The sequence below is a fragment of the Natator depressus genome, chromosome 20, assembly GCF_965152275.1.
Source record: "Natator depressus isolate rNatDep1 chromosome 20, rNatDep2.hap1, whole genome shotgun sequence".
Lineage (NCBI taxonomy): Eukaryota > Metazoa > Chordata > Testudines > Cheloniidae > Natator > Natator depressus.
Window position 1 is genome coordinate 13,069,208 of NC_134253.1, and position 14,539 is coordinate 13,083,746.

Below are 14,539 nucleotides of genomic sequence, written 5' to 3' on the forward strand. Positions count from 1 at the left end.
AGAAGGACATTGTAACCCTGTGCAGAAAGAGAGGGTTGCACATTGGAAAGTTCACCAAAGCACAGTTAATCGTGCAGCTGGAGGAGGATGACCACCCTAAGGAACAGATTCCTGACCCCAATGGGGCTATAGCAGGATCTGGGAGCAGCTGGAGTGCGAGCCAGGCATCCCCTAGACTCCTGTCCCTGACCAGACGAGGGTCTTCACAATCGGGTGCCCCATCGGGGGATCGGAGACAGACTGGATTGGAGCTGAGTCCGAGAGAGCAAGAGGACTGTGAGAGTCAGCGAGAGTCCAAGAAAGAGCTGCAGAAGCAGCAGCAGCATGAACTGGCGATGGTGGAGCGGAGAGTCATAGGGGACCTCCCAGGGGTGAGTGGGAACAGACCCCGGGGTGCCAGTTCCGCAGGGAACCTCGAGACTAAATTGTTGCCCCTGGTTAAGGAGGGGGGGATGTGGATGCCCACCTCACTGCCTTTGAGCAGTCTGGTGATTTGAACGAGGAAGACCCTGCGGAAAAGCCCTGGTGTCTAGCTCCCTTGCTGTGTCCCGAGGCCATAGACTCCGTCAGCCAGATGGGTGGGGAGGTGGTCAGGCTCCCACTCCTGGTCCCAACATATGTCTGTGTGGAGTTTCCTGGGGCCAGGCCCCTCAGACCCCCAGTGGGAGCAGAAGGTGATGGTCAATGGGGAGACATTCCTGGGGTGGCGAGATCCTGGGACAGAGAGAATTGTTGTCAGGCCCTGGGTGGTGCAGCCTCAGATGCTGAGGGGCTGTGTGAGGGACCCAGGGATGAAGCCCCTCGTCCTCCCTATGGTCCAGATCCCTGTGCAGACCCAGGAGGGGTGGGGCTGGCTGGTTGTTGGGGTTCTCCAGGATACCAGCTGTGAGACCCTGTTGTAGGGTGACTGTCTCTCTTTGGGACAGGATCCAGACCCTGCTCCTGTAACTGCGGAGGGTTTGAATTTGTATCCAGGGAACCAATCGGTGGAGAGGGAAATGGTCAGTGAAAATGCAGGTGACCTGGCTGGCAGGGGGGAGGAGCCGCTACGCTCAGGGTACCTGCCTGCCTGTGACGAGACCCCTGGGGCTGGGTGGGACAGAGAGATGCTCCCCGCCCCCTTGCACACCGGAAAGGGGGCTCACGCTGGCTCTGATGCAGTGAGGAAAGCAGCGAGCTCACTGCCTATCCCACTGGGACAGCAAGGGCAGCGCTGAGCACAGTGGGAGCTGAGACCCCAGCTGAGTGGGGGGAGACACAGGCAGGGCAGGGCAGGGGATCTGTTGGGAGTGGCAAGGTGCTTGGTAAGGAAAGTCTGGATGAGTCTAGGCAGCCTTGTGAGCTGATGGCTGTGTCTAGTCAGCAGTGTGGGAAGACGAGGAGAGTGGAAGATGAGCGTCCCTGTACCTTACCTTGTTAAGGTTCTTGTTAAACCCTGGATTTGTGCTGGAAATGGCCCACCTTGATTATCATACACATTGTAAGGAGAGTGATCACTTTAGATAAGCTATTACCAGCAGGAGAGTGGGGTGGGGGGAGAGAAAACCTTTTGTAGTGGTAAACACCCATTTTTTCATGGTTTGTATGTATAAAAAGATCTTCTGTACTTTCCACAGTATGCATCCGATGAAGTGAGCTGTAGCTCACGAAAGCTTATGCTCAAATAAATTGGTTAGTCTCTAAGGTGCCACAAGTACTCCTTTTCTTTTTGCGAATACAGACTAACATGGCTGTTACTCTGAAACCTGTACCTTACGTGTTAGCTGGGTGGAGAATTGTGACAGTGAAGGAAATGTGCCTGTGTCTGTCAGGGGTATTGACTTGCCTATGGAGGGAGCTACCCCGGTCTCCAAGCAGTTGTCTGTGAACAGCCTTGTGTGCTGGGACCAGGGGAATGAGATCCCAAGCTGTGTGTCTGGGAAAGGAGAATGTGTCTCTGGCTCTTTGTCTGTGGAGCAGACAGAAGGGGCCTTTCAGCCTGTGATGGTTGAGGATAGTGCAGTTGTCTCAGAGTTGGTTCTGGATTCAGCTAAAGCCCAGGAAGGGAATGGTCTTAAGTTTGTGTCTGCTCAGGAGAATGGCCCTGCAACTAGGTCCCATCCAATCAGTGTCTATGTAAATTCCCAGAGACCAGACAATTCTGGTGCTTGTATTTTGCCTGTTGCTAGTGTGTTGCTGGGAAAGGGTGTAGCAACCCTGTCTAATCAGGGTGAGATCCTAGCCAGGGCACAAGGAGAGCATAAAGGTGATGTGATTGTGTTACCTACTGAGGGTGTGCAAACCTTTGGCAAGAAGGAAAAGATTCCTGAACTTGTGTGTGGCAAAGGGAAGGAGAATGCTTCTAACCTTTTATCTAGGGAGTCTGTCAGTTTGCCTGAAAGGGGATTGTGTAGGAATCTGCCGGATGGGCCAGAGGTAATTCTGGATGTAAGGGAGACCCAGAAAGAGTCTGTTGTTGCTCAGGAAAGTGTTCCTCTAGAGCAAGCCCTAGGTGAAGAGGGTAAGGGCAGAATTTCTGTGAAGAGTGAATTGTTGCATAGAAAAGCCCCTAGGGAAAGGAATCCTCATGGTAGTCTTTGCAAGCAACTGAAGGGTGTGAAAGGGATTTAATCAAGAAAGTTTCAGTTCCTAACAGCCAGAAATTTTCTGTTGTGACTGAAGCCACTGACTTCCCTGTTGAAAGATCCAGTGTGGATAGCTTTGAGAAGGTCTCAGATGGAGTGAAAGCTGTTAAGAAAGTTAAACAGTCCTATAACCAAGTGGCTGTGTTTGGCCAGCTTGTTCGGGAGACAAGGTTGTTGAGAAAGGGATGTCTCCATGCTAGTTCTGTAAGTGAACAGTATGTGGCCCAGGTCAAGATGGGGGCTCTTAACCAAGAGAGCCCGAATTGCAGGCCTCCAGACTGGAGCGCTGGGAGAAGACCCGATCCCAGTTTGACCCCCAGGGGTTTTGGGGTGGCAAAAGGACACGGGCCGCATAAACCTTCCCACATGCGGCATGCGAGTGCTATTGACCACCCCCAACCTAAGGGAGGGCGTGAAACTGGAAGAGCCTGGTGTAACTCCCACCAAGGAACAGGAGAGATGCTGGGGCATCCATGGGAACGTTGGTGGCTTTGAACTTCCCCAGGTCACCGGCTAAAGTGACCCTGCTCAGTTCAGTCTCGAAGGGGGGAGAGATGTGACAAAGTGGGACTGTTCTTCATGTTGCCTCTGAATATTGTGGGGGTGCCTCAGTTTCCCCTATGCAGTTCTTAAGTATCTAGGTGGTGGGATAAGGGTGTATGAGCCCTAGAGGGCAGGTGTGTGCAGGGGTCTGGACACAGAGAATGGCCAACACCCTGTTTCCTGGCAGCCCATGGCCTGGCCCTTCCCCCCTGCAAGGTGAGAGCTAAAGGGTTGGAGAACAAAGGAATCAGGTGACATCCTGGCCCGGGAAAGGGACAAAGCCCAGAGGAGAAGAGGCTGGAGAGAGTTTTCAGTTGGGGCTGGCTGGGGATAAGGAGTGAAGTGCAGATGGGGTTGTCTGGCTCACTGCCCCCCAAATGGACCCAGCTGAGGGGTCCTGTTCTCTGCACCTACAAGCTCTGTTTTAGACCATGTTCCTGTCGTCTAATAAACCTCTGTTTTACTGGCTGGCTGAGAGTCACGTCTGACTGCGGAGTTGGGGTGCAGGACCCTCTGGCTTCCCAGGACCCCACCTGGGCAGATTCGCTGTGGGAAGCACACGGAGGGGAGAGAGGATGCTGAATGCTCCGAGGTCAGACCCAGGAAGGTGGAAGCTGTGTGAGCTCTGTGTCCTGCAGACAGTCTGCTCACAGAAAGGAGACTTCCCCAGAGTCCTGCCTGGCTACGTAGGGAGCAGTTCCAGAGCATCGCCTGGGGAGTCTGTGACAGACTCCCACTCCCACCCTCCCCCAGCCGCTCCCCCAGCCACTCCCAGAGACCCCCCAACCCTCTGAAGATCTCAGCACCTCCCTTCCCCAGCCATTCCCCCACTGCCCGCACAACCCCAATCCCCATCCCTCCCACCCCCTCAGGATCACTGCACAGCCATGCAGCCCCAAGGCACACAATCCCTCAGCAGTTCCACTCCCCAGATCAGCCCCCCGCCGCCCACACAAACACACATACCTGGCCCAGGGAAGGCCCTGCCTCGCCTGCCACCCAAACCAGCCCCTCACCACAAAGGCCCCATTCTGGGGTGGGGAGTCAGCACCCACCAGATGGCAGCACCATGCCCCGGGGGCGGAGGGGGCAAGAGCAGGGGTGGGGTGAGAGGAAGCAACAACTGGGGTTGGAAGCCAGGATTCCTGGGTTCTATCCCAAGCCCAGACTCCTGCCACCGTGTGACTCAGTTTCTCCCTTTTTGCCATAAGGGTTAGTGATGCTGACACACTTGCAAACCTCAGGTGGGTAACAAGCAGCACCATGTATCCCCTGCAGGGGGCACTCTCCTGCCCAGATCACAAGCAGCCTTCCCAGGTGGCCTTGCATGGAGCTGTGCCAACCACCTTGTGGGAGGCCTGGTGCCCTGACCTATCATGTCCCCAGCCCTCCTGTGCCCCAATGCCATGGCCCCTACACCAGAGAGACAAGCTCCCAGCTCTCCCCATGGGAGAGGGGCTGCCCCTTCCGGCTCCAGGCAGGCAGTGCTGGGTGACCTGGCTAAGGAGCATGGTGCCCCCCGATAGGCCATGGCTGAGCTACCGCCCACAAAGCTGGGGCAAAACTGAGCCAGGCGCCCCCTTGCTGCGGGCTGTGTCTCACTGGTGGCCTCTGGCGAACGGCTCTGGTGCGGGGGCAGCTGGTGGCTCCTGGCCCTCCTGCTTCAGGCCCCGCAGACACCAGCAGGGGCCATTCATTCAGATTCACGCCCCTCCCTGGGCAGGGGAGGTCGAATGGCCCAGTCCAACGTGGACCCTGGGGCATGGCCCCACGGATTCAGGCCCTGAGCCGCTGCCTGCAGGGAAATGACGCTCCCTTCTCCTCCGTCAGCTCCTCCCTGCCAGCGCTTTCTCTGGCATTGTCTGTGATGAGCCAGGGCACCCCCAAGAGACAAGCTGGGTCACCCTGGCGGTGAGGGACTTGGGGGCAGCGAGCCATTGAGGCCATTAACAGCAGCTAGGAATCTGTGGTGCAGGGCGGGTCCTGAGCACAGGGGGCTGGCACCCGGGGATGGGAGCCTCCCACGGGGAGGTGAGATCTGGGGTTCAGTGCCATCCCTTCTGGAAGTGGCAGGGCTGGCCCGGCCCCAGAGCCGCAGGCATTGTGGCAAAGGGGCAGCCGTGCTGCAGGGCGAACTGCCAGGCTCAAGATCACGGCCCTGGCACGGCACTGATGATTTGGTGCAAGTGAGGATGGGAGGGCACCGCAGTCAGCCACCGGGAACCAAGCTCTCCCCAAGTACCAAGGTGGGCCCAGCTCAGCCCAGCCAGGCTGGCCTTCTGGCTGCTGACAGTGGAGGAAGGAACTGAAAAGGGAACCCATCAGCACGACTCTGCTCAGAGATAAAAATAACCCGTTAAGCCACAACAACCTGCTTATATAAAGGCCGGCGGGTGTCGCGGTACAGCCAAGAGCAACCGGCCTCCAGTTGGGGGTGGGAAGAAGGGGGAGGGGACAGACTCAACAACCAAGCCAAGGTCCCTCAGTTCCCACTCCCCACAGCACTGCTTACCGACTTCAACGCCACATCAAATATCTAGCAATCCTACAATAACATTGCAGTGCACACGGCCCACTGAGCACCCTACCAAAACTATCCAGTGAGTGACACCCACTCAGCACCCTACAATAAGAATCTAGTGTGAGACACTCACTGAGAACGCTATCGTAACAATCTAGTGTGTGATACCCACAGAACACCCTACCAAAATAATCCAGGGTGTAACACCCTGTAGCGGGGTGGTCACCCGCTCCGGCCTTAAAACAGCCCAGGAGAGGGCTATGGCTGGGAGCAAGCAGTTCCCAGGCTGACTGGGGGAAGCAGGCTCAGCTGTGGCCACACCCCAGTCAGGGCTCAGCTGGCCCTTATAAGAGGGCCGTGGGCCAGGAGCAGAGAGTCTCCTCTAGCTGTTGAGTGAGATGGGCCTGGCTGCTGGGGAGCGGACCAGGGTACCTGAGGTGAAGCGGGGCTGGGGAAGGCCAGAGGAGCTGGGAGGCCCAGACTGGAAAACCTGCAGGCCTGGCAGATGGCCTGAGATAGGTACCGGGGTTGCAACAGGGCAGCCCATGGGTAGGCTGAGGCAGCAGGTCCAAACCCCCCTTGCCTGTGATGACTGGCTTACACACTGCAGTCCACCCCCGTGTGCGGGGGCTCAGTGGTGACTGGCAGTAGCCAAAGACTGAAGCGAGGTGGGGATAGTGGGTGGGGGTTCTGTGGGGAGGGAAGACCCAGAGACTGTGGGGGTACTGCCAAGGGGCAGCACCCTGGGAAAAAGGGGCACCAGGGTCTGGGAGGGACACGGGGGCCAGCGACAAGTGGGACACCAGCCTGCAGAAGGTGCTCTGGAGGAGCTAATTCCCTGAGAGACCAGCAGGAGGCGCCACAGGGGTGAGTCTCGCCCCATGACACACCCACTGAGCACCTCGCCGAGACAATCCAGTGTGAGACACCCACTGAGAACCCTACCATAATAATGCAGTGTCTGGCACCCTACCAAAACAATCCAGTGTGTGACACCCTCTGAGAACCCTACCATAACAATCCAGTGTGTAAAAAGAAAAGGAGTACTTGTGGCACCTTAGAGACTAACCAATTTATTTGAGCATAAGCTTTCGTGAGCTACAGCTCACTTCATCGGATGCATATGAAGTGAGCTGTAGCTCACGAAAGCTTATGCTCAAATAAATTGGTTAGTCTCTAAGGTGCCACAAGTACTCCTTTTCTTTTTGCGAATACAGACTAACATGGCTGTTACTCTGAATCCAGTGTGTGACACCCACTGAGCACCTTACCAACACAATCCAGTGTGTGACACCCACTGAGCACCCTACCAAAACAATGCAGTGTCTGACATCGACGGAGCACCTTACCAACACAATCCAGTGTGAGACACCCACTGAGAACCCTACCAACACAATCCAGTGTGAGACACCCACTGAGCACCCTACCAAAACAATGCAGTGTCTGACATTGACGGAGCACCTTACCAACACAATCCAGTGTGTGACACCCACTGAGCACCCTACCAAAACAAACCTAGGTTGTGACAGCCACTTAAGTGCCCAGTGAGTGTAGCCTAGATCAGGCTTGCCTGCCACGCGGAGCCTGGTGAGGGGGCTGCAGCCCCGGGCCGAGCCAAATACACGGAGTACAGCACGGCCCGGCAGGGAGATTTCACTGTGCAGGGAAAAAGACGAGTTTGTCGGGAGGTTGCAAACCCCAAGTGCCCCTGTAATGCCCCAGGGTCACGAAACCGTGGAACCGTAGAGATGGGAAAATGGGCAGAGTCAAGGTAACCAGGCACAGCTCCCTCCAGTTCTCCGATCCACGGCCCCCTGCCAGCACAGCCCAGGGCTCTCCCTTTCCCCATCACAGAGCTCTGCCGGTGTCCCTCAGTTCCCACCTGCCGCCGCCTGCTAGCCCAGCTGTGGGCTTCCTCCCGCTCCTGCACAGAGCTCTGCCGGTGCCCCTCAGTCCTGACCCACAGCCCCCCTAATGTGCCAGTTCTGGGCCTCCCCAAAGTGGCTCTGCCAAGGCCACCCACTTACTCACTCATGGTCCCCCCACACCACATATTTCCACTGAAGTGCCCCCGTCTTGCCCTGCAGCACCCCCTGCTGGACCCTTGGAGCAGAGACGTGCCCCCAGGACGCTGAACCCAATAGGCGGTCTGTTTACAGTGACTGGAGGTGGGCACACAGCCAAGGCCTTTAGCCCCCAAAACCAGCCCGGGGCCCGTCTCCCTCCACCCACGTGCCCTGTACTCCCCGCTTCCGCTCTGCCCACTGAGCACTGAAGCGACCATGACACCTGCTGAGCGAGGGGTCCCGTGGTCCCTGCCCAGCTGACATCACAATGGGCAATGGCTGGCAGCCAGGGGAAGCACTCATGTGGGGCGGTGCAGTGTTTGGTGCAGGTCCCCACCCTCCCCCAGGGGTGTCCTCCCCCACCATGTCCCAGCCCCAGCACTCCACAGGGAGCTCTCCGCACCCTGCCCCTGCTGCCAACGCCCCCAGGCACCAGACAGGCAGGAAAGAGCACGGTTGTTTGTTCTTGTTCTAACCTGCTGGGGTTCCCAGCCTGCTGCCCCCCACGGCTTTGTTTGGTCTCACCCCAATACGCTACATCTCCCCAAATTCACTCCTCCTGCGCACCCCCTGCCAACAATGTACCAGTTCTGCCCCCCTCTCCCTCCTGCTAGCCAAGCTGGCCCCGCCGTGCGGGGGACCCTGCTCATACACATGAACATAGACAGACACTCACACACACACAGACATGTTGATACACTGACACATACACATGCTGACATGCACGCACACGCACACACACACACACACTCTGCTAATTCACACGGAGTTCTTCCACACCAACTGACATATTCGATACCCTGTGCTGGACAATCTAATACGGCCTCACCCCCTCAATCCTGACCCGCAGCACCCTGCTTGCCCAGCCCTGGGCTTTCCCCATCCCCCCCCAGGTCTGCCAGTGCCCCTCAATCCCGACCCTGCCGTGCCCAGCTCCTTCTGCCTGGCTCAGCCGCTGTTCTCTGCCCAGCTGGGTGTCTGCATGCAGGTAATTCCTTGGGTAGCTCCCCTTGCCCCATGCTATCAATCCCAGATGCTGATGAGATGAACACGGCCCTGCGAGCCTTGGGCTCCCTCCCCATTATGGGGCCCTGGGGATGGGTGCTGGTCTGCAGAGTTGGGGGAGGGTGTTATGGTGCAGCCAGGGCAGCATGGCCGGGGAATTGGGCTGGGATCCCTCAGACCCTGGGACAGGCGGGGTCTCAGGGTTAGCAGGGGCAGTCCCCCCCTCAGCCTGCTCAGCAGAGGGAGCCGGGGGAGGCGGGGGTGCCACTCCATGACTTGCTGCATGCCCAGCTCCTCGTCCGGGGCCCAGCACCCCCTCTGGTTGTGGGAGGGGCCCTGCCATGTGTCTCCCACCCTGGCACAGGGCAGCTGAAGGACGGGGCACTGGCCCTTCTTTCAGCTCCCGCGGGCGCCAGCCCTGGTTCTGTTACCACGCTCGGCCTCAGACAGAGACACCCCCCCAAAGCCTGCCAACAGGAGCGATTCTCTAGGTTTCCCTAGCGAGTACGCTTGGGGCTGAAACCGGGTTGCCCACCACGGTCAGCACCCACCATGGGGGACGCTGCTGAGCCCCAACAGTCACACACGCCTCCGGGCGGGGCGGGGGCGGTACAGTGAGCCCAACGCAGCAGTTTAGCATGGTCCCATGTCCAACAGCAGAACGGCTGGCATGGCAGGGGGCGGAACGCTCCCGGGACAGGCCAGGACACGCCAGGAACGCCAGCTCTGGGCAAGGTGCTGCGGGAGCAGCACGGGCCACGGACGCCCGAGTTTCACATCTCATCAGAAAGCTGGTTCTCTCACCAGGCCCCCTGCTATGCCCCCGCCCTGATCCCTGCAGCATGAGGCCCCCACCATGCCCCTATCCTAGGGTGACCAGATGTCCCGATTTTATAGGGACAGTCCCAATATTTGGGGCTTTGTCTTATATAGCCGCCTATTACCCCCCACCCCGGTCCTGATTTTTCACACTTGCTGTCTGGTCACCCTACCCTATCCTGCCACCCCCACCCTGGTCCCTGCAGCACGAGGCCCCCACCAGGCCCCTGTCCCCATCCCCACAGCATGGTGCCCCTGCAACCCCCCCACCCTGGTTCCTGCAGTATTATGCTCCCTGGCACCATGCTGGAACCTTGGTGTCAGCTGGGCAGGACCTGGGGGTTCCCTGGGTCTGCCCCTGGAGCAAGGCCTGCGACAGAGTCACAGGCAGGAGCCAGAAGTGGGGTGGAACTGGGGGGATCCCCTCACTGCAGCCCCACAGCCATGCCAGAGCTGAGCCCTTCTCCTTGGGCTTTGTGCACCTGCCTAGACTGATGGGGGAGAGGGCTGGGAAAGATCATAGTCCAAACCCCTGCCGGGCACCACCACCGAGAGTCGCCCTGTGATGGCACCCCCTGCACTGCCGCCGAGCACTGCCCTGCAATGGGACCCCCTGGCACTGGCACAGAACATCACCCAGCAACAAGACCCACCGACACTGCCACCAAGCGCTGCCCCCCAACGGTACCCCCCCCCACAGCCACCAAGAGCCGCCCTGTGACGGGACCCTCCGGCACTGCTACCAATCGCTGCCCTGCAACAGGATGCCGCGGTGCTGCCACCATCGCCACCCCACGACGGGACCCCCCACCAGAGCCACTGAGCACCATCCTGCGATGAGACCTCCTGGCGCTGCCGCAGAGCGCCGGCCCATGACAGGACCCCCCGGGCGCTGCCACCGAGCACCTCCCCACTACGGGACCCCCCAGGCGCTGCCACCGAGCGCCGTCCCGCCACGGGACCCCCCGGGAGCTGCCGCCGAGCGCCTCCCTGCCACGGGACCCCCCGGGCGCTGCCGCCGAGCGCCTCCCTGCCACGGGACCCCCCGGGTGCTGCCGCCGAGCGCCTCCCTGCCACGGGACCCCCCGGGTGCTGCTGCCGAGCGCCTCCCTGCCAAGGGACCCCCAGGGCGCTGCCGCTGAGCGCCTCCCTGCCACGGGACCCCCGGGCGCTGCCGCCAAGCGCCTCCCCACCACGGGACCCCCCCGGGCGCTATCGCCGAGCGCCGTCCCGCCAGGGGACCCTCCGGGCGCTGCCACCGAGTGCCACCCCACCACGGGACTCCCCCGGCGCTATCGCCAAGTGCCGCCCTGCCACGGGACCCCCCGGGCGCTGCCGCCGAGCGCCGCCCTGCCACGGGACCCCCCAGGCGCTGCTGCCGAGTGCCGCCCCAACACGGGACCCCCCGGCGCTATCGCCGAGCGCCGCCCCACCACGGAACCCCCCAGGTGCTGCCGCCGAGCGCCGTCCCGCCACGGGACCCCCCGGGAGCTGCCGCCGAGCGCCTCCCTGCCACGGGACCCCCCGGGCGCTGCCGCCGAGCGCCTCCCTGCCACGGGACCCCCCGGGTGCTGCCGCCGAGCGCCTCCCTGCCACGGGACCCCCCGGGTGCTGCTGCCGAGCGCCTCCCTGCCAAGGGACCCCCAGGGCGCTGCCGCTGAGCGCCTCCCTGCCACGGGACCCCCAGGCACTGCCGCTGAGCGCCTCCCTGCCACGGGACCCCCGGGCGCTGCCGCCAAGCGCCTCCCCACCACGGGACCCCCCCGGGCGCTATCGCCGAGCGCCGTCCCGCCAGGGGACCCTCCGGGCGCTGCCACCGAGTGCCACCCCACCACGGGACTCCCCCGGCGCTATCGCCAAGTGCCGCCCTGCCACGGGACCCCCCGGGCGCTGCCGCCGAGCGCCGCCCTGCCACGGGACCCCCCAGGCGCTGCTGCCGAGTGCCGCCCCAACACAGGACCCCCCGGCGCTATCGCCGAGCGCCGCCCCACCACGGAACCCCCCAGGTGCTGCCGCCGAGCGTCGCCCCGCCACGGGACACCCCGGGCGCTGCCGCCGAGCGCCGCCCTGCCACGGGACCCCCCGGGCGCTGCTGCCAAACAGGATCCTGGGAGTGTCTCTGGCACCTACCTGGGAAATATCTGGGGCTCTGCCTGAGTCCATGTCACACACACAAGGGAGTCAGAGGCATGAGACCAAGCACTGAAAGAGAGGGAGGGTGACAGGAGGTGGGAGAGAGCGAGCGAGCAAGAGATGAGCCCAGACAGACAGCCCCAGGCATAGGGACAGCCCCGGGCATGGACAGCTCCAGACCCCCGGGCAGACCCATTCCCAGCCCAAGTGCTACTGCAGGGCTCTCGGAGCGAGCTGAGAGAAGTCTCGGCCCAGGGGTCCACCTCAGCTGAATCAGGCGCTGTGGTCCTCCTCCACCTCCATGTTGGGGGCCCTGGTCCCCTCCCCACCGCAGTCTTTCTGGGTTGGTTCCAGCCAAGACCAGAGCTGCCAACAGGGCATTTCTCCCGGCGTGGCCACCCCAGCCATCCAGAGCAGGGGACCCCACTGACACCATTAGAGCCAAGGGGAAGATGGGGGAGGTTGGGGCCCAATAGAGCCATGGGTCAGGGGGCTGACCTAAGAGTCTTTGGGAGCCTGGGGGGGCCCATCCCCCCGCCCGGGCTCCTCACAAGTAACGGCTTTTGACACAGCCAGGGCAGGGGTGAACACAGACTCAGCAGCGAGGGCAGTGCCTGCTTCCAGGGGTGGAGGTTACAGACTCCCTGAACGCCCCCTTCCAGCAGCCCCCATAACATCTAGAGACCAGTAAGCCAACCCCCAGCAAAGGACTTGGGGGGGCTTTGTCATCCGCAAGGGCCACTTCCACCCCCTCCCAAACCTCCCCACAACCGACGTGAGATACAGCGGGACTGAGGGGCACTGGCTGAGCTCAGGGGATGGGGGGAACCCAGGGCTGGGATAACAGGGGGCTGCAGGTCGGGACTGAGGGGCACCAGCAGAGCTGGGTGGGTGGGTGATGCTGGTTTATCACCTGCCTGCTCTGGCCCTCGTTCTGACTGAACTTATGGGGAGAGGGGGATGACGGGGGGCAGAGGGACAGGATGGGGGCAGAGGGATGGGACGTGTCGGGGGGAGAGGAACAGGATGGGGCACGGGGATGGCACAGGGGTGTCAGGGGAAAGAGGGACAGAGCAGGGGCAGAGGGATGGGGTGCCGGGGGGCAGACGGATGGGATGGTAGGTGCTGGGGGGAGAGGGATGGGACGGTGGCAGAGAGATGGGACAGGGGCAGAGGGATGCAACAGGAAATGCTGGGGGGCAGAGGGACATGACAGGGGGCAGAGGGACGGGACAGGACAGGGCAGAGGGACATGACAGGGGGCTGCCGGGGGGCAGAGGGACATGACAGGGGGCAGAGGGATGGGATGGGGGTACCGGGGGGCAGGGGGATGGGATGGGGGTACTGGGGGTAGGGGGATGGGATCGGTGCAGAGGAATGCGACAGGGGGTGCCAGGGGGCAAAGGGATGGGATGGGGGTACTGGGGGGCACGGGGACGGGACAGAGTCAGCAGCTCCACACTTCAGCGGCTCCTTTGCTTCTCACTCCCGACTGCTTTGAACTTCATCTGGGGCGCTGCTCCTGCAGGCCAAGCTCCAGGCCTGGCCCCCCCCCCGCTCCCAGGACTAGAGAGCGATGGAGCCTGTAGCCCAGCCACCCACAAGGCTGGAGAAGAGCATCTTCCACCCCTCCCCCACTTCTGCCTCCCTCCAGAGGTGACAGCATCTCTGGGTGGAGGCTGCTTTGGGGATCCCGATCCTGAGGTCACGGGAGGGGGGGCTGTGCAGGGACAGGGAGGATGGAGCCAGGATCTAGGTCAGAGATGATGCTTCAAGCTTCAGCCATGAGGGGCACAATCCGCCGAGCACCCCCCCCCCCCGCAGAACCAGCAGCCCCCGGCGGGTCACGGCAGCCAAGGGACCCCCCCTCCCCCCCGCACCGGCACAGCTGCCAGAGCCTGGCCCGGGGGAGCGAGGAGGAAAGGCAGGATCGTGTTAAGTAATAGCCTTGGAGATCAGATCGGTCTGACCGCCCCTATCCCCTTGTGCCCCGCCCACACTCCCCACTCCTCCAGTGCCCTCTCTCCAGCCCCGATATCCCCCGCCCCCCCCGCCCCCAGTCACACACACACACTGGAAGCAGAACTGGTCTGAAATGACAAAAAGTTCCATATTGTGCCCCGGAGGGCTAAGGCGGGGGTGGGGGATGAGGTAGGAGGCCGGGGGGTGGGGGGGTGGGAAGGAGGGAGCAAAGGGGAGGGGTATGGAGCAGGAGAGATGGGGTAGGTGGTAGAGTGGGAGTCCGGAGGAGGAGGGGTTTAGATAATGGGGGCAGAGGAGGGGACAGGCAGTGGGGTAGGGGAAGGAGTGGGCGTCCAGGCGAATTCCGCACAACTGTCGCCCTCCCCCCCCCCCAGCTCTGTGTAAACTGCCCCCCTCCCAGGGAAGTTTCAGGCCCGTCCGATCAGCACCATCCCGGGGGCGATACTGCCCCCTTCCCCCAGCACAGCGGTCCGACAGGCGCAGCCGGTCCAACCCCCAGGCTAGGGAGTCACGAATCGGGCCGGATCAGAGAGCTGGGGAGGGGGTCGCCGGCACACGGACGGACGGACAGAACATCCACTCACCCAGAATCATCCCGCGGGCTCCGGGCGCAGCCCCAGCGATCCAGGTGTGTGTGGGGGGGGGTCGGCCAGCCCCAGCGATCCAGGTGAGTGTGTGTGTGTGTGTGGGGGGGTCAGGCAGCCCCAGCGATCCAGGTGTATGGGGGGGGTCGGCCAGTCCCAGCGATCCAGAGGAGCGGGGCGGGCAGCCCAGCGATCCGGGGTAGGGGGTCAGGCAGCCCCAGCGATCCAGGTGTGTGTGTGTGTGCGGGGGGGGTCAGGCAG

General features: G+C 61.8%; 1 protein-coding gene across 2 annotated transcripts in view; it reads right to left on the reverse strand.

Annotated features, from left to right (window-relative positions):
• Nucleotides 1-14,329, reverse strand: part of ZNF385A (zinc finger protein 385A) — a 69,947-nt gene extending 55,618 nt beyond the window's left edge. Inside the window, exon 1 of one of the 2 annotated variants that reach the window (XM_074934834.1) lies at nucleotides 14,279-14,306. In XM_074934834.1, the coding sequence (XP_074790935.1) occupies nucleotides 14,279-14,288 (10 nt within the window). In that variant the 5' untranslated portion in view covers nucleotides 14,289-14,306. Of the gene's footprint in view, nucleotides 1-14,278 lie in introns of both variants that reach the window. The other variant, XM_074934839.1, reaches the window with a different exon arrangement.
• Between the last annotated feature and the right edge of the window lie 210 nt (nucleotides 14,330-14,539).